The following is an 18637-nucleotide window of genomic DNA, read 5'->3' as shown; positions in this document are numbered from 1 at the left end:
GCAGAATTTTTTGAAATGGAAAAGTTTAAATGACAGGCTAAGATAACAGGGAGTGGAGGGCAGTGGGTGAGACCCCAGCATGCAGAGTCCAAGCTCCTGGGTGCAAATTCTGACTCTGCCACTTATGTGGCTAGTGACTTGGGGCAAACCACTTAAACTCTCTTAGCTTCTATTTCCTCATAGGTAAAAGAGGAAAAATAAAAGGTTATTTGCAATTTTCTGTGAATCTGAAACTATTTCAAAATAAAAACTTAGAGAAAACTCTTGCTTATTATATGTACTGACAAAAGCTCACAGGAAAAATATTTTATCTAGTGGTATATATTTGCTTTTGCATTTTTTTTTTAGATATGTTTAACAGCTGTAAGAATCTCCTTCCCGGGCTGTCTGACTTCTTAGAAGGCATGTGATAATCTGTTTTTGTGAGAGGAAAGAGAAAAACCACAGATAAGGGCATACCACAATCGGTCTCATCCAGTCCTTTAGCAGAAGTGGAGCATAGGAGTTTTTGAAGAAGCGAAACAAACAGCTCTCTGAGGCCTGGACACTTGTTCCATCTTCAGCACCTTTGAGGCAGCAAAAGATGTCTAGCCGATTTTTCTGAGGAGACACAGGGGAACAAAGGTTATACCCTCTGGCTGCTTCCTCTAGATTCTAAGCTCAAATTAAATAGTCTATAATCCTGGCACCAATTTACCTCTTGACGTTTAATGTCTAATCCCAAGAGACTCACGAAACAGGTAATCTGCAGAAGAAAGTCAATGAGGACGGCCAATCCCGCAAACAGAGAGAATGTGTGTACAGCTGGCATCATGGACAGTGCTCCTGTGAGGGAGAGAGGGGCTCTGTGTCACTTCTGTTTATAGCAGGGGGCTCTCTGCAAGTCTTACGTTCACGTGCACGTACAGATACAAGGAGCCAGCACAGGCCAAATCCATGAGAAGGCATGCTGCTGCTGGGCATTATTCCAGAACTGGGACAGAAGGCGATAAGCCGGAGCTTTTCAAAACGCACTCAGCAGCAGACCATCTGGGGAGCCCCATCCTACTTAAGCAAGTATGACAGGAATTCAACCCCAATTCTACTATACTCAGGTTCACAGGAAAATTCATGCACATTAAAATTTGAGAACCACTAATACAGGCCATTTCTTATAGTACCTTCTATGCTTCACTGTAAGAAAGACAGTATTTTCCATCTAAGACATCAGCAATATTAGCCTCCCAGTTTAGTTACGGTAAGAGGCAACTCACAATCGAGTGAGGATCAAAGGCATGAGGGTGAGACTTGGAAACTGCAAACTGCAGCCCATGAATCAGACGGTTCTTGTTTAGCCCACTGTATCAACCCATCTTAGGATTAAAAAACTTTTTTTTAAGTTGCCAATATCAGCAATGACATTTTACACAAAGATCTAAATTTACATAGCTTTGCTTGGGGGAAAAAAACAAACAAACATCAACCAACACAACAGACCTTGTAGCACTGGGTTGGCCACACTTAATGGCCTTTTTAGATGGACACGTGCACTTCAGGTGCCACAATCCCTACCCACCTCTATTGTCCCACCAAGGTCACTCCAACCTTGAGGCACCATCTCTGCTGCTATTATCATCACACCTGCACTGGTTTTCTTATAATAGAAGTAAAAAAAAGAAAGTTTTTTTTTTGGCACCTGTGTTTGTCAAAAGGAACTACAGGGCTACAGGTTTCAAAAGCACATGGTTTTGCGGAAATGAAGAATGACAAGCTAGCAGTGTATCTGTGTTGAAAAACTACCACCAATGATGACCTTACAATGGCCCCGATTAAGCTGACCTGGGAGCCAAGTAGGCACTGTAGTTTGTGACCCATGGATGGTTTTCTCTGGACTGAGTGATTCTAGTCCAGCCTCCTCTACAGTGGACAGAGTCACTTTGCTCTTGCTACACTTCAGAGATGGGGCAGGCAGTCCCACTAGTGAGTCTATTTGGTGATTTCTGTATGTGAAAGAAACACAGAAGTGCTGGCTTTGTTCCAGCTTATTCTAGCTCCTTGTAATGAGGTGAGTCAAGAACCCCTGCTCATTAACGAGGCTGCTTCCCCACTGAGTTGCGTGCACAGAAGAGAAAGACTGCCTTTGAAAATAATGGCAAACATCTTGCAAGCGAGTGCCTGTGGATTTGGGAGCTGCTGCTTAGAGTGTCATGTTGAGAAGAATTCGGTGGCTACTCAAGGATGTCATTTTTAATTATCAACATTCCCAGTGACTACCAAAAGGGGAAAGTGGCAAGACAAACTCTAGGTCTCTCTCACCCTGAACCCCAACATCAACACCGTCCTGACAATTAAATGAGAAGGAAGCCACTTGCAAAATGATGCCCAAGATACTGCTGCCAATTTTTCTGTGGTCCATTCCGTGATACTTTCCCAGTGCAGAACAAAGCTTAAAAAAGGAGACAACACAGGCTGGGTCTGGTGGCTCACAGTAATCACAGTACTTTAGGAGGTTGAGGCAGGTGGATCACTTGAGGTCAGGAGTTTGAGACCAGCCTGGACAAAATGGTGAAACCCCATCTCTACTAAAAACACAAAAAATTAGCTAGGCATAGTGGTGTGTGCCTTTAATCCCAGCTACTCGGGAGGCAAAGGCAGGAGAATCACTTGAGGTGGAGGTTGCAGTAAGCCGAGATCGCATCACTGCACTCCAGCCTGGGTGACAGAGTGAGACTCCATCTCAGGGGAAATAAAAAAAAAAAAGGAAGCAAAACAAAGGGGCATGTTCAGATGCCCAGCTCCTTCTTTCTCCAGGCTCAGGGAACTACAGGGCTGGTAGGATTGAAAGCATAATTACCTAAGAAAAATGCTACAGTCTCAGAAAAGGATGACAGGAACATACTGGGGGCCACTTCTCCTAGGACCCTGCCCAGCTGCTGATCCAGGGTTTCCCCTTGAAGACGTTCATCTCTCTTAAAAAAAAAAAAAAAAAAAAAAAAAAAAAAAAAAAAAAAAAAAAAAAAAAAGAAAGAAAGAAAGAAAGAAAATTATGCAACATTAAAATTTCTCAATAACAATGCCACTTCTTGCTGCCTTAACTCAAGGGTAAAGAAAAATGATTAATAGACGATTAGCAGTGTCTTCTAAGCATATAAACTTTGGTGGGGGACTCCAATGTTCTCATGTGAATTCACTCAGAGTATTTCTGCACCACAGAGCTAGGTACCCAGTGAGAAACTAAGGTGATGGACCACTGAACATCACTCTCACAGGCACTGACTCTCCACTCAGGTAGGGTCTACAGGATGACTGAGGCCACCTTCTACAGCTGCAGGACATGTGTTAACCTTTTGCCTTTTTAGTGGCACCTTTGTGCAAAACGAATCTAACATTCTTTACTATGCTGAAAATCATTTTAATAGCAGTCGTACACAAAATATTTTCCAAAAGTATGTTAGCCCTTCTTGTACACATGATACTATTTAAAATGAAAAGATACTACTAAAGGACACTATTTAAAGATACAATTTACAACAAAATTCTTACTTTATATCTACTATTTCATCAACCAAAAAGAGGGGTGAAATTCTCGGTCCTAAGATGTCCAGAGTAAGTCAAGAAGACCAGTGAGCCACACAGGGAAAGGAAGGAAAATGCCCTCACAGTCCATACTCATAAATGTGGAGCCCAAAAGCCATTCACAGACCCTGAAACTTGGAGAGCTAAGCCCCGTGAGAAGATGGAAGTATACCTGGTAGGCCTGCACCAAAATGAAGATGTTGTCCACTCCAACAGCCAGTACCAGGAACGGGATGACTTCAATCACAATGAGGGTCAAGGGGAACCCAATGTAGCTGAAGACGCCCAAGGAGCAAGCCACCGAGCTCAGCACGATCAGGATGCCTGCAATGCCTAGTGAGACCTTCGAATCCACCTGAGAGGGGTGACAAAGACACACCCAGTTAGTTACATGGCTGGCTGTTCCATTTATTACTAAAAGGTCCTCCTTTTTACTTTACAGGGCTGTATCAAACCCAGAGTTAAAAGTACAATTCTGTGTTTCAGAGAGGATTTGTAAACATTTCTAGGTCTTCCCAGGCAACACGTGTGATGAGTTTGCATTCTTAGGTGATAGACTGGACAAATAATACTGGATTATGTGAAATAAACTTTAAGATAAACCAGTAAGTTGGAACTGAAGAAAACAGATGTAGGAAACAGAAATGTTACAGTTAAAACATGGAGGAATTCAAGGCAGTTTTGAACATAATAGATTAAGAATGAAGAGGCAAAAATATGACATTACACTGTGCACTGCTGTTAACTTCTGAAACACACCGCCACCCCCCAGCTTACCAGAAGCCTTTGACAGCTTTCGATGTGCCCCAAGGCTAGGGAAATATATAGAAACATGATGGCATAGCTAATTACAACAGTGAAGATATCACTGTTACTTTCACGATTTAGTTCATCTTCAATACTTCGTTCAGCAGTGAAGGAAATGGTCAGATTGGAATTCTTGTAGTTTTTCACAAAATTAATAAACCTAAAAGGTAAGCAGAATGTTATATTTTCAGTTAAAACTTAGTGACAACTAAGTAAAAAAGTTCTTCCCAACTTCCATGACACAAAGGCCACGTTTTCTGTTTTTCTTTTTTTGAGATGGAGTCTCGCCCTGTCGCCCAGGCTGGATGGTGCAATCTTGGCTCATGGTAACCGCCACCTTCTGGGTTTGAGAGATTCTCCTACCTCAGCCTCCCGAGTAGCTGTGATCATAGGCACGTGCCACCACACCTGGCTAATTTTTGTATTTTTAGTAGAGACAAGGTTTCACCATGTTGGCCAGGCTGGTCTTAAACTCCTGACCTCAAGTGATCTGCCCACCTCAGCTTCCCAAAGTGATTACAGGTGTGAGCCACTAAGCCACTGCACCCGGTCCTGGCTCATTAAAAAAAATTTTTTTTTGTAGCGATGGGGTCTTTGCCATGTTGTGCAGGCTGGTCTCAAACTCCTGGCCTCAAGGCACTCTTCCTGTCTCCGCCTCCCTAATTGTCTGGATTACAGGCACCATGCCCAGCCACTGCATTAGGATCTTCTACATTGGAGTAGAAGGTAAGACACTCTCAGATTACAGCTAAGGTTCCATACACGCTGAATTTTCTACCACTTAAAGCAAGTTTAGGGCTGGGAGTGGTGGTTCACACCTGTAATTCTAGCACTTTGGGAGGCCGAGGTGGGCACATCTGAGGTCAGGAGTTCGAGACCAGCCTGGCTGATATGGTAAAACCCCAACTCTACTAAAAATAAAAAAAATTAGCTAGGCATGGTCACAGGTGCCTGTAATCCCAGCTATTTGGGAGGCTGAGCCATGAGAATCACTTGAACCTAGGAGGCAGAGGTTGCAGTGAGCTGAGATCGTGCCACTGCATTCCAGCCTGAGTGACAGAGCAAGACTCTAAAACAAAAAAAAAAAAAAAAAAGGAAAAGAAAGAGAAATGCATTCAGTTTATTAAATCAAAACCACATAGGATAACACTTCATACCCATGGAGATAGCTAGAATCACAAAGTCAGATAATAAAAAGTGTTGGCAAGGATACGAAGAAATTGGAAGTTTCATGCACTGCGGGTGGTGATGTGAAGCGCTATAGCCACTTTGGAAAATGGTCTGGCAGTTCTTCAAACTATTCAAGGTGGACTTACCCTATGACTCAGCAATTATACTCCTAGGTATGTACCCAAAAGAAATGAAAACTCACATCCACACAAGAGCTTGTACTCAAGTGTTCACAGCAGCATTATTCATCATAGCCAAAATGGAAACAGCCCAAATGTGCATCAACTGATAGACGCACACAGTGTGGTATATCCATACAACAGAATGAAAAAATGTGGTACATGCCACAACATGTTTGAACCTTGAGAACATGATGTTCAATGAAAGCCAGACAAAAAAGTCCACATATTATTCTATGCACATAAAAGTCCAGAATAGGAAAATCTCCAGACACAGAAACGGTATTAGTGGTTGCTTAGGGCTATGGATAGGAGGATATAAAGATGGAGGGTGTTAGTTAAAGAGTACTATTGTGGAGTAATGAAAATATTCCTAAAATTGACTGTGGTGATGGCTGCACATATATGCAAATATACTAAAGCTACTGAATTGCACATTTTTTTTTTCAAGTTTTCTTTTCTCTTCTTTTTTTTAGAGACATGCTTTGCTACATCGCCTAGGCTGGTCTTGAACTCCCAGCCTCAAGTGATCCTCCCATCTGGGCCTCCCAAAGTGCTGAGATTATAAGTGTGAGCCACCATGCCCAGGCTGAACACACTTTAAGTGGGTGAATTGTATGATACATGTGTCACACATCAGTAAAGCCATTTTTAAAAAGTACTGAAGGGTATAAAGCACAATCTGTCCTCCTAAGTCCTCTCTTCCCATTCTGTAGAAGTCACAAACACAGTTAATTTCTCAGGTCATTTGCTTTTTTTTCTAAGCATGGACAGCATAAACAATACATATTTATATAAATATACATCTTGAACCATTTATTTACATCACTGTCTTTTATGACTGCATAATATTCTACTGTATTCATTACTAAGTACATTTAGCATGCTCCTTCGCTTTGCTGTTAGAAAACAATGCAGGCGGCTGGGTGTAGTGGCTCACGCCTATAATCCTAGCACTTTGGGAAGCCGAGGCAGGTGGATCACCTGAGGTCAGGAGGTCGAGACCAGCCTGGGCAACATGGCAAAACCGTTTCTACAAAAAGAAAACAAAAATTAGTTGGTTGTGATGGCATGCACCTGCAGTCTCAGCTACTTGGGAGGCTGAGTGGTGGGAGGATCACTTGAGCCTAGGAGGTTGAGGCTGCAGTGAGCTGAGACTGAGCCACTGCACCCCAGTGGAGGCAACAGTGAACCCTTTTTTTGGCACACTTTTGCATTCCCGTGCAGGGAGAGCTGTTTAAAGCATCTGCTCAAAGGTAAATGTGCTTACAGTTTCTTCTTAGCATCATTAGTACCAAACGAACAAAATTACATAACTCAGATCTGCCACTGGTTAATTTAGAAAATGAAGCTTAAGTGCTTGCTGTAAGCATCTGGGTTCCCACAATGCAAGGACAGTCTGCTCACACCCATGCGTGACTCACTCTTTTTCCCAGGCCTGGGCCCTCTGGAGCTTCTCTGTATCATTATAGTAATTACGCACAGGGAAGGTAATCACAAGGGCAGTGGCGTTATTGTAGTTTTGATCTAGGAAAAAAAATGTGACATCAAAAAGGAGATTACAAGCATGCAGAAAATTCGGCACATCCCAGAGGAAAAATCACAACACACGTAGCTGATTTCTCACTGGAGCTATGGACTGTATCTCTGTATTTAAGAATTAAACAAGAGTTTGCTGAAATAGTTTTCATGTAGTTCAGTTAATGAATAAAAAGGATCCTTTATCTGAAGTAGGCATGGTTTCCATTCAGGAAGAGTAACTCTTTTTTTTTTTTTTTTTTTGTTTTTGATACAATACAGGCATGTTAACAATTTCAAACAGAACAGAAAGGTGTTGACTGAAAATTCTCTCTTCTCCTCCTCCAATCTCTGTGTCATTGTCTTAGTTCTCCTCCCTCTACTGTGACCACCTGCAAGTCTTTCCAGAGCCATTCCACACACACACAATCAAACACACATTCTTCCCCTTTCCCCCTTAACCACACAAACAGTAAAATACTATTCTGCACATTACATTTTAAAATTTTGTATCTTGGAGACTGCTCCATAAAGAGTTTCCTTATTCTTTTCCTACGAATATTTTCTAGTATACTTTGGCCAATCCCTCCCATTGATGAGCAGTTTTGCATTTTTTTCTATTACAAAGTTATTATAAATAGCCTACAAATATTTTAATGTGTAAAGCACATACTTGTAGAATCAATTCTTTTTTCTTTTTTGGGGGTGAGAGGGAGACGGGGGACTGTGTCTTGTTCTATTGCCCAGGCTGAAGTGCAGTGGTGTGATCACAGCTCATTGCAGCCTTGACCTTCTGCCTCAGCCTCCCAGTAGCTGGGACTACATGCATGTACCACCATTGCTGGCTAATTTTTGTATTTTATGTAGAGATGGGATTTTGTCATGTTGCCCAGGCTGGACTTGAACTACTGGGCTCAAGCGATCCTCCTGCCTTGACCTCCCAAAGCTTGCTGAGATTACAGGCATGAGCCATTGCACCTGGCTAGAATCAATTATTAAAGCGTAATCACTAATCAAAATCTCCCAAACTTCCTTCCAAAGAAGCTGAACTATTTTTCATTCCCTTTCCCCTCTGCCCCCCTTTTTTTAGAGACAGGGTCTCACTCTGTTGCCCTGCCTGGAGTGCAGTGGCACAATCATGGTTCATTGAAGCCTTGACTTCCCAGGCTCAAGCAACCCTCCTGCCTCAGCCTCCCAAGTAGCTGGAACCACAGGTGTGTGCCACAATGTCCGGCTAAACTTTTCATTACTTTAGTCAAAATATTTACGGCTGGGTGTGGTGGCTCACGCCTGTAATCCCAGCACCTTGGGAGGTGGAGGTGGGTGGATCATCTGAGGTCAGGAGTTAAAGACAAGCCTGGACAACATGGCGGAACCCCGTCTCTACTAAAAATACAAAAATTAGCTGGGCCTGGTGGTGCATGCCTGTAATCTCAGCTACTTAAGAGGTGGAGGCAGGAGAACTGCTTGAACCTGGGAGGCAGAGGTTGTAGTAAGCCGAGATCACGCCACTGCACTCCAGCCTGGGCAACAGAGCAAGACTCTGTTTCTGAAAAATAAAATCAATTTGTATTTGTATTTTTTCTTTTGTTAACTTTCATATGGCCTCACCCACTTTTCTTTTGGGTCACTGATCTTTTTTTCAAGAGTTTTTTTTTTTTTTTTTTTTGAAACAGAGTCCCACTCTTGTCGCCTAGGCTGGAGTACAACAGCATGATGTCAGTTCACTGCAAAGTCTGTCTCCCATTTCAAGCAATTCTCCTGCCTCGGCCTTCCAAGTAGCTGGGACATCATGCCTGGCTAACTTTTTTGAATTTTTAGTGGAGATAGGTTTCACCATTTTTGCCAGGCTGGGACAAGCTCTTCATTTATTAAGGAAATGCTGACTGGTATGCAAACTAATATCTTTGTCCAGTTTTTTTTTTTTTTTTTTTTTTTTTTGTTGTTTTTTTTTTTTTTTTTGAGGCAAGGTCTCACTCTGTCACCCAGGCTGGAAGGCAGTGGTACAATATCAGCTCACTGCAGCCTCAACCTCCTGGGCTCACGTGATCCTCCAATCTCAGCCTCCCAAATAGCTGGGACTACAAGCATGTACCACCATGCCCAGCTAATTTTTGTATTTTACAGAGACAGGGTTTTGCCATGTTGCTCAGGCTGTTCTCAAAACTTCTAGCTCAAACAATCTGCCTGCCTATGCCTCCCAAAGTGCTGGGATTACAGGCATGAGTCACTCCCAGCCAGTTTTAATTTTTTTAACTGTATGTTTGTTCTCCACAGATGAATTTAAAATTTTCATATGCTCAAATTCATCAGTCTTTCCTTTTGGGGTTTCTGAGTTTTGTGTCTTGCTTAGAAATGTCTTTTCCATTTAAAAATTATTTTTTAAAAGGCCTCCTGTATTTTCTTCCAGTTCTTTAACAGTTTCACTTCTTACATTTCAATCTTTTATCCACCTGGAATTTATTTTGGTGAAATGAACGAGGTAGAGATCAAAGTCAATTGTTTCCCCTATGGATAGCCAGTTGCTGACACCACCCCTTTTCCACCAATTAGAAATGGTGTTTTCCTCTAGGACGCAGAGTAAATTTTAAATACAGATTGCAACTTCTCCCCTACCGTTGAGTGAGGAGAAGAAAGCCTATTTGGGTTCTTCATTGGCTGGGAAAAACCTGTTGAGCCTGTAATTTGGCTTAAGATGCCAAAGGTGTCACATGAATCATCACCTCATTTTTTTTTTTTTCCATCGACAGTCTAGCTATTGATGCCAATCACCTCATTTTATCAAGTACAATTGGTTCTAAAGTGCTACAGGAACCAGAAAAGAGCAAACCAGCTGCTCTTCACACTGTAAGAGTGTCCATCCAAATAACCAACTGAGACTGGCTTAGAAGAAAAAAAAATCCATCAACTTTGTTTCTTTTTCTACATACCTCACATTTTAACTTTTCTCCTTCACAGGGGTTCTTACCTGAGGTCCATGAGCTCCCTCAGGGGTCTATATATGAGCTTCAAGGGCCCATGACCTCCTTGAAGCTGAAGTTTGCAATTGCATTATTCTGGGGAAAGGTACTTACCCTTCAACAGCTTCTCAAAGGCATGTGTGATCTACAAATGGCTAACATAATCCACTTCTTTTAAATCCAAAATGAAACCCAAACCCAAAGCCAAATGAGATACTATATTTGGGAATCAAGAGGTAGGAAATTAACTAACAAAACTGCCCAATTTTATGAAATCTGCATAATTACAGCTAATGACAAAACCAAGATGACTTTACCCAATAGGAAAAGTCAAGGTTTCTCTTACTTACCATCATAGCCTCCCAACACAAGCCACGGGAACACTGGTCCACCAAATGTACCCAGACAAGGATCATGGAGCAAACTTGTATCATTCAGAGAGGCCGGAGCCCTGCCAAAAAGTTTAGAAAACACCTTCCCATTAGAAGGGCCTCAAGACTTCACAGAGACCTAAACATTTACACCACGAACATTTGATGAGGCCGGCTGTATTCTAAGCACAACATGGGCCCTGAGGTTTCTCACTTGAATAATATAGCTCAGTACTCGCCTTTGGTAGCTCAGAATCACTGGGCAAGAGAGAGGCAAATACTGCCCAGTGCCATCAATGGTACACAGTGCATGGTGCTATGCAGGCACAGAGGAGGGAGCAAACAGTAAAAGGTGTAACTGTAGCCAAGAGGAAGAGACCATACAGACCCAGAGCTCCGAGGACGAGGGGGATTTCACCAAAGAGAAAGGACAAGAGGGTATCTCACACAATTACAACTGTGGGAGGAAAAAAGAAGGGAGAGAGAACATTGAGAGGGAATGAGAGCAAGATGGTTTGGCAAGTCCTGTATGCCAGGTATGGAGGCATGCCTAATCCTAGCTACTCAGGAGGCTGAGGCAGAAGGATGGCTGTAACCCAGGAGTTTGAGTCAGCCTGGGCAACATAGCAAGGCCCCACCTCTTAAAAAAATAATTTAAATAAAAGAAGTCCTGTCCTAGAGCACGGGGTGCCACTGAGGGGGCTCCTAAAGAAGGGGGCCGGTCTGGGAAGAGCAATGGACAGACAGTGTGAAATAAAAGGACTCAGTGCCAGTTAAGTAGTTTGGATTTTTTATACTGGAGGCACTGGGGAACAATGAGAGCTTTCTGGGAAAGGTATGTCGTGAGCTGTTTTACAAAGATAGCTCTCGTGGCAAAGTGGAAGAAGGTCTGGAAATGGCAAAGAAACAGGAAGCAGGCGGAACAGTAAGTAGAGAGGTTTGTGCAACGGACCAGGCAAGAGGCGACTGGCAGTGCAGATAGACAGTCGGCCCGTGGAGAGGGAACCAGCAGTTTCAGAACATCAGCTAGAACTTGGCTGGGTGCTGAGAAGCTTCTGCATATGACCCCCTCATCAGAGCGGATGGTTGACCATGTGAGGGAGGTCAGGTGACCTGCGGTGAGCAGCCAAGTCCCTTCATCCATAGCAGAGATCTGATGGACCGTCCAGAGGCTCAGACCTGCAAGAACCCCATGAGGAAGGCAAGGGCAAAGCAAAATTCAGGGATAAAGCCTTAAATCTGAGTAACTGGTAGCTGTTACTGCCTTCAAATGACATGGGGACAGAAGCAGGTCAGGGCATGGTTCCGGGCAGACCACCTGCCATTACTGCAGGACCCTCAGGTGAAAACGTCTAGGAAAAGCTGGAGGAACAGGAAAGGAGACAGCGCTAGAGGCAGGCCTGGGGTTATGAGGACGCGCACAAGCATAGCCACAAATCAGCTCAGGTTCCTGCCGCCAGGAGCCTGCCAGTCCTTCACGGCCTCCACGCTGGTGGGAACCACGCAATGAGGAAACACAAGGCTCACGCACCTACACCCCTCATTTTTGTTGACTTTTATCTCATACAACAGAATAAATGCCTTCTTCATCCAACTATAAAAATTATGTAACATTAAATGTTTTCTTTTTTTCAAATTACCCATGGCTCGCTTGCACCGTCTACCCTGTGGAGAATGCTGGTTAGGGTATGCAGCATAAGCTAATTGATTTTTAATGAGTATAACTCATGTTTTTAGTGGTGATATTCTTGAAACAGAGTAAATATAGCCCAACTCCTTAAAAAGTCTCATTCCAATAACAAACTAACAGAACTCAAGGTCAAAGTTCTTTAGAACCAGAAGTGAGCATCCTCAGCTCCTGAGAAGTAGTTAGCTGATCAGTTCCCTCAAAGGTGACAAGGAATAGCTTCTCTGTTCCCATGCTGAAGAAATAGCCCCTGTGGTTGCTCAACTGGCTGAACAGCTGCCTAGAGCATTCAGGGAGAGCAGGCCCATCCGGCATCATGTTGCTCTTCCCCTTCCGGGAGAAGCCTAAAGATTCCCCTACAGGTCACAAGCACAGCTTCCTGGGGTGACTGTTCCCAATTATAAACACACCCTGCCCAGCTAACAAGCCTCCTAAGGGAAGCAGATGCAGGGCCCTCTGATCTAAAACTGTGGGCTTACCCTGCCCTCACAGGGAAGCTGCCCCCAAATAGCTGGGACACTACAGGGGACCAGGCTATATATTTGAGAGACAAGAAAAGGCACTAAATGCTTCTATCTTTAAATCTTGTTGGGGGTGGGATACATGAAGTTGTGTCAGTGACCCAGGCAGGAGGTAAAGGGTAAGAGGCAGCTGCACTCCCCAGTCACACCCCACGAGAGCTCCTTGCTGGGGCTTTGCACTCGCTGCTCATTCTGCCGGGAACACTTATGCCTGTGATGGGGCAGCTGTCCTCCTTTCCTCTCCTTTTGTGCACATCTCCACACTTAAGCAGTGCACCCCCTGCCCCACACTGTCTGGCCCTATTTTTCTCCTCACAGCACTAATCTCTAACTGGCATGATAGCATGTGCTTATGTGTTCATCATCCATCTCTTTATATTAAGATGTAAGCTTCTGGCCAGGCGCAGCAGCTCACACCTGTAATCCCAGCACTTTGGGAGGCCAAGGTGGGCAGATCACTTGAGGTTAGGAGTTCAAGTCCCAGCCTGGCCAACATGCTGAAACCCCACCTCTAATAAAAATACAAAAATTAGCTGGGCGTGGTGGTGCACGCCTGTAGTCCTAGCTACTCAGGAGGCTGAGGTAGGAGAATCACTTGAACCCGGGAGATGGAGATGGAGATTGCAATGAACCAAGATCACGCCACTGCACTCTAGCCTGGGCAGTAGAGTGAGACTCTGTAAGAAGAAAGAAGAAGAAAGAAGAAAGAAGAAGAAAGAAGAAAGAAAGGAAGAAGAGAGAAAGGAAGAAGAGCAGGAAGAAGAAGAGGAAGAGGAAGAAGAAGAGAAAGAGGAAGAAAAGAAAGAAAAGAAGAAAGGAAGGAAGGAAGAAGAAAAAGAAGAAAGAAGGAGGAGGAGGAGAAGGAGGAGGAAGAGAAGGAGGAGAAAGAGAAGGAGGAGGAGGAGAAAGAAGGAAGAAGATGAAAGAAGGAAGAAGAAGAAAGAAGGAAGAGGAAGGAAGAGAAAAGGAAGGAAGAGAGAAGAAGAAAGTAGGGAGGAGGAAGAAAGGAGGAGGAGGAAGAAGAAAGAAGAAAAGAAGAAGAAGAAAGAAGAAAGGAAGAAAAGAAGAAGGAAAGAAGTAAGAAAGAAGTAAGAAAGAAGGAAGGAAGGAAGGGGAGGAAGAAGAGGATGAATAGAGTTGGCCAGACACAATGACTCATGTCAAAAAAAAAAGACGTAAGCTTCACAGGGCAACACCTTGCTCTGTTTGCTCACCTCTGGGTTATGCTCATAAAATAAGCTTAAGCCCATATACCCTAAGCCAGATACTGCAAATGCTGTCTATCAATGACTGCCTCTTGCCACTTACCGTACGCAGTACAGAAAGTGCGTGTGGTAATCGGCGTACACAAAGAAGTCATCCCCTTTCTTGTGGTCCAGCACGGAGTGGCTGTTCTGGAAGTAATTTAACACACTCATAATGGTGCAGTTCGTGTTATATGGTGCGAGAGGAGCCAAGCAGATGTCTTGAAGTGTCACAGTCTCATTGTTATAAGAGGCAGTAATGTTTTCGATGGCTATTTGTAAGTCAAGAACCTGAAAGAAGATTTTAAAAATAAGCAAATCCAGAAACACATCATGTTTCTCTCAGATCTTGACTAACCAGCATTGCCCTGAAGGGTCAGAAGACAAAGAGTATTTGGGGAAAATACTTCCTAAGATGAGGGAGAGAATTAAGGTGCAATACGGTAAGAAAACTGGTCAGGCCACAGGCTCACTCTTACAGCAAACTGGTTAGAGGCGTCCGCAGAGGTGGTAGGGAACATCATGACCAGAACAGATGTCAGCATAGGACACACAGCCATCTCCCCTCCACTCTTCTCCAGCAGTGGCCACCAAGCCAGAGGGGAGACTGGAGGGGGACTCCTGGTCTCCCTGACCCTCCAGTCAATAATAATACAAAATCTCCTGCCTTGCTCTGCACTACAGCCATTTACATATGTCCCCTATTTCCTAACAGAGATGAACTTGGAGGTAAAGGACTATGCTGTTCACCTTCAGTAACAAGCTAGAAAAAGCAACAGACAGTCACTGGGTAGAGAAAAGACTCTATTTAAGTCTTGGGACCATTTTAATGCTTTTCAAGATTTCAGACTTTCTTGTAGACATGAGCAATGTTTAAAGGAAAAACCATGTGACTGTGCATTCATTAAAAAAGAAGTGAGTATAGTTTATGCACAGGTACAGTTTTCCAAGGCAAGTGTGACAGGGACAACGGGAAGGTTTACACGCCTTTCTAGGAACAAGGGTGTGGATCTCGCCCCAAATGCACCTCTCACCAAAAACAGGCTGGGTGCCCATGTTCAGGCAGTGGTAAGTCCATTACTGCAGGATGGATCAGGGATGGTGATCTGGCAGCTTCTTCCTCAGCCCCCAGGACAGCAGTAAGGCTTCATGCCTGTAGGTCCTTGCACATTCCTTCAGTTACCAACAGAAAACATTCACAAATTCCTAAGCTGACTTCCTCATAAATACATCCTGCCTCAATAGAGAAATGCTACTGAAGTCTTCTTTCTCTGCTCATATCAATTTCAAGAAAAAGGCAAGATCTACTATCTGAAGTAAATACAAAAGTGACCAACAGTAAACTTTTCATTAAGTTCAACATCATTCACTTTTTTGAAACCTAAATTAAAAGCACTTTTGTCATTATACCCTAAGATTTTCAAGATACACCATGACATTCAGCCCCAAATCCCCATCCAGCAGTCATCAACATGTAAAAGCCAGCAAACCAGAAGGTCCTCTGGAGTGACTTACTTCTTCAAACAGCACATTACCTGGTGCAGTATCTGTATGTCAAGTGGAGGTCCAAAGGGCACATCGGCTCCTGAAGGGTACGGCTGATAAATGTGTTTGTCGGTAAGGGGGGCCTGGATGATGAGCTGCTCTGTCCGGAAGAAAGGCCCAAAGTGCTGATCAAAGTACTCTTTTTCCAGGCGAGCCTGGCTGCTGGGGGCTGACCAGAGGTCAATTGGATTGGTTGTGACCCGGACAAACACCAGGCCTGAAGAACACACAGCAGTGAAGACCAGCGAGAAGGAAATGACGCAGCCAGGGTTTCGGACGCAGAAAGACCCCCAGCGTGTGAACAGCCGCCTCAAGCAGCCCTCAAATGCTGCACTGACCGGGTCGCAGCAGGACACCTCTCCTGGAAGAGTGGGGGAGGAAGGGAGGGTGGAGGTTAGGAGCCAAGTCGTTCCTGAAAGTTGGAATAGGGAAAGCATTAGCTGCTATCTTGTGGCAGGAATCAAGCCCACCTTGGGACACACACGAGACCCCTGCCCTCAGCTATCTATCTGCTCAGCAAAGCCACCCTCAATGAGAGGTGGTCCCACCCCACAGAGGAGATGCCAACACATGAGCCTCTGAAGAATGAGGTTCAACCCTGCCCTGCTACTCCTGTTCTTGGCCTGCTGCCTTTGCACCTCCCCCGCTATGATTAATTACTTGGTTCTGCTGTGCCACCCTGACTAGATGGTAGGGCCACAAAGGCAAGAACCATGTCTGCCTTGATCTCAGCCATGTCCTAGGCACTGGCACACCACCTCACCCACTACCTCAACCCCGCTGAGGAAGCGAATGCTCTCATGATAGACTGCATCATCTGAACCCTTTTATTCATGGACAAATATGCCTACCTTTGTCACTTGCGTTAACAGAAAAAGCTATATTGCTATCAATGGGAGTGTACTCAGAGACAAAGTACCGCTTTCTGAAAAACAGAAGGAAGAAAATAGTATTAGTGGACTTCATCACAATGAGGTTGTTTAGGGGACATTCCTGTAATCCCACGAAATGCTTTCTTCTTCCTCCTGGCCTCCTCCTCCCTAATTACTGCCTTCTTTCCCCTAAGTTTCCTTGCATTGGGTCCCTCTGCTCACCAGTCTCAGGAGAAAATTTAAGATTAAAAGAACAATTAATAAAGGATAATTTCATCTTGCGGTCCTTGTTTTATTTAAAACTTTTAGGCTCTTTAAAAACACGATACTCTCCCCAGTAGCAATGAGCACACCCAGATCTTTGTTTCTATATACCACTCTCCAATAAAAGGAATCAGGGCTCTTTGCAGGGCAGGGACAGGGAAAATATAAGATAAAGCTGGGGATGGGAGGCATATGCCAAAAGAATACAGGAGGCCAGGCATGGTGGCTCATGCCTGTAATCCCAGCACTTGGGAGGCTGAGGCGGGCAGATAACCTGAGGTCGAGTTCGAGGCCAGCCTGACCAACATGGAGAAACCCTGTCTCTACTAAAAATACAAAAGTAGCAGGGCGTGGTGGCACATGCCTGTAATCCCAGCTACTTGGGAGGCTGAGGCATGAGAATTGCTTGAACCTGGGAGGCGGAGGTTGCAGAGATCGTGCCATCGCACTCCAGCCTGGGCAACAACAGTGAAACTCTGTCCCCAAAAAAACAGGAGCCAGCCAGGAGGCACTCCCAATGGCCCAAACTGGAAAACTTTGAGTAACAAGATAAATGACAGCGTTGGATACAACCCACAGAATTAAAAGTCCATGATGTAAATAGCTGAGCAAATAAATAAGTGAGGGACAATGGATAGCTTTCTGTATAGAAGTCCAGCTAGTAAATGCAGAGGAAAACAGAAAAATCACTATTAGGCAAACACCTGAGTTGTAACTGTTGCAGACAAGACCCAACAATGAATGCTAAAATCAGAGGGTGACAGTTTGAGGAAGAATAAAATATTAGCATAGTCTCAAAGCATCTTCCTCCAAGATATTTATCAATTACAAAAGGAAAAGCAGTAACTTCACAATGAAGAAATCCAACAGACATCACCTTAAGCAAGTGATCAAGGTTAACATCACCAGGAAAGAGATGCATCAACATCAGGGACCCCTGCCATGATGCACTGAGAAAGACAGGACATGACTTCTGTGATGTACTTGTCAGAAACACAGCACTTCAATCTTATCATGAGAAAATACCACATAAAGCCAAATGGAAGAACACGCTACAAAATACCTGACCAGTATCATCAAGAGTGTCAAGGCCAGAAAAGGAAAACTGAGGAACTATCTGTCACAGATTGGAGGGGACTCATAAAACACAAAAAGGTAATATGGGAACCCTGAAACAGGAAAGGGCATTAGAGGAAAAGCTGGTGAAATCTGATTAAAATCTGTGGTTTAGCTAACAATATACCAAGGGCATATTCATGGTTTTGATCATTGTACTGTGAGTTATGTAAGTTGTATCATCAAGGGAAAATGAGTAAAGGATATACTATCATTTTTGCAACTTTTTGGTTAAGTCTAAAATTATTTCCAAAATAAAAAGCAAAAAAGAAAGCAAAAAAGCACTGTCCTAAATTAAGATGCAAATGTCTAAAAGGAAATGCATTTTAATCAGATTGGGTTCATTTGACTCTTTCTTTTCTTTTCTTTTCTTTTTTTTTTTTTTGAGACAGAGTTTTGCTCTTATGCCTGGGCTGGAGTGCAGTGGCATGATCTTGGATCACTGCAATGCAACCTTTGCCTCCCAGATAGCTGGGATTACAGTCGTCCATAACTGCACCAGGCTAATTTTTTGTATTTTAGTAAAGATGGGGTTTCACTATGTTGGCCAAGATGATCTTGAACTCTTGACTTTGTGATCCACCCACCTCGACCTCCCAAAGTGCTGGGAGGCTGAGGTGGGCAGATTACCTGAGGTCAGGAGTTCGAGACTAGCCTGACCAAGATGGTGAAATCCTGTTTCTACTAAAAATGCAAAAATTAGCCGGGCGCGGTGGCTCAAGCCTGTAATCCTAGCACTTTGGGAGGCTGAGGCGGGTGGATCACGAGGTCAAGAGATCGAGACCATCCTGGTCAACATGGTGAAACCCCGTCTCTACTAAAAATACA

General features: G+C 43.9%; 1 protein-coding gene across 2 annotated transcripts in view; it reads right to left on the bottom strand.

The window, feature by feature from the left end:
• The window catches only part of NPC1 (NPC intracellular cholesterol transporter 1), a 57914-nt gene that overhangs the window by 11321 nt on the left and 27956 nt on the right, over positions 1–18637 (bottom strand). The window contains exons 7-16 of one of the 2 annotated variants that reach the window (XM_017498617.2): positions 16409–16482; positions 15548–15969; positions 14077–14303; positions 10540–10640; positions 7136–7238; positions 4333–4522; positions 3728–3910; positions 2834–2948; positions 698–825; positions 460–600 (exon numbers count right to left, since the gene is read on the bottom strand). In XM_017498617.2, coding sequence (XP_017354106.1) covers positions 460–600; positions 698–825; positions 2834–2948; positions 3728–3910; positions 4333–4522; positions 7136–7238; positions 10540–10640; positions 14077–14303; positions 15548–15969; positions 16409–16482 — 1684 coding nt within the window. The remainder of the gene's footprint in view (positions 1–459; positions 601–697; positions 826–2833; positions 2949–3727; positions 3911–4332; positions 4523–7135; positions 7239–10539; positions 10641–14076; positions 14304–15547; positions 15970–16408; positions 16483–18637) is intronic. The other variant, XM_017498619.2, reaches the window with a different exon arrangement.

This window comes from Cebus imitator, unplaced genomic scaffold (assembly GCF_001604975.1).
Source record: "Cebus imitator isolate Cc_AM_T3 unplaced genomic scaffold, Cebus_imitator-1.0 Scaffold12, whole genome shotgun sequence".
NCBI lineage: Eukaryota > Metazoa > Chordata > Mammalia > Primates > Cebidae > Cebus > Cebus imitator.
Note: the sequence above shows the minus strand (reverse complement) of the source record. Positions and strands in the feature narration are given on the sequence as shown.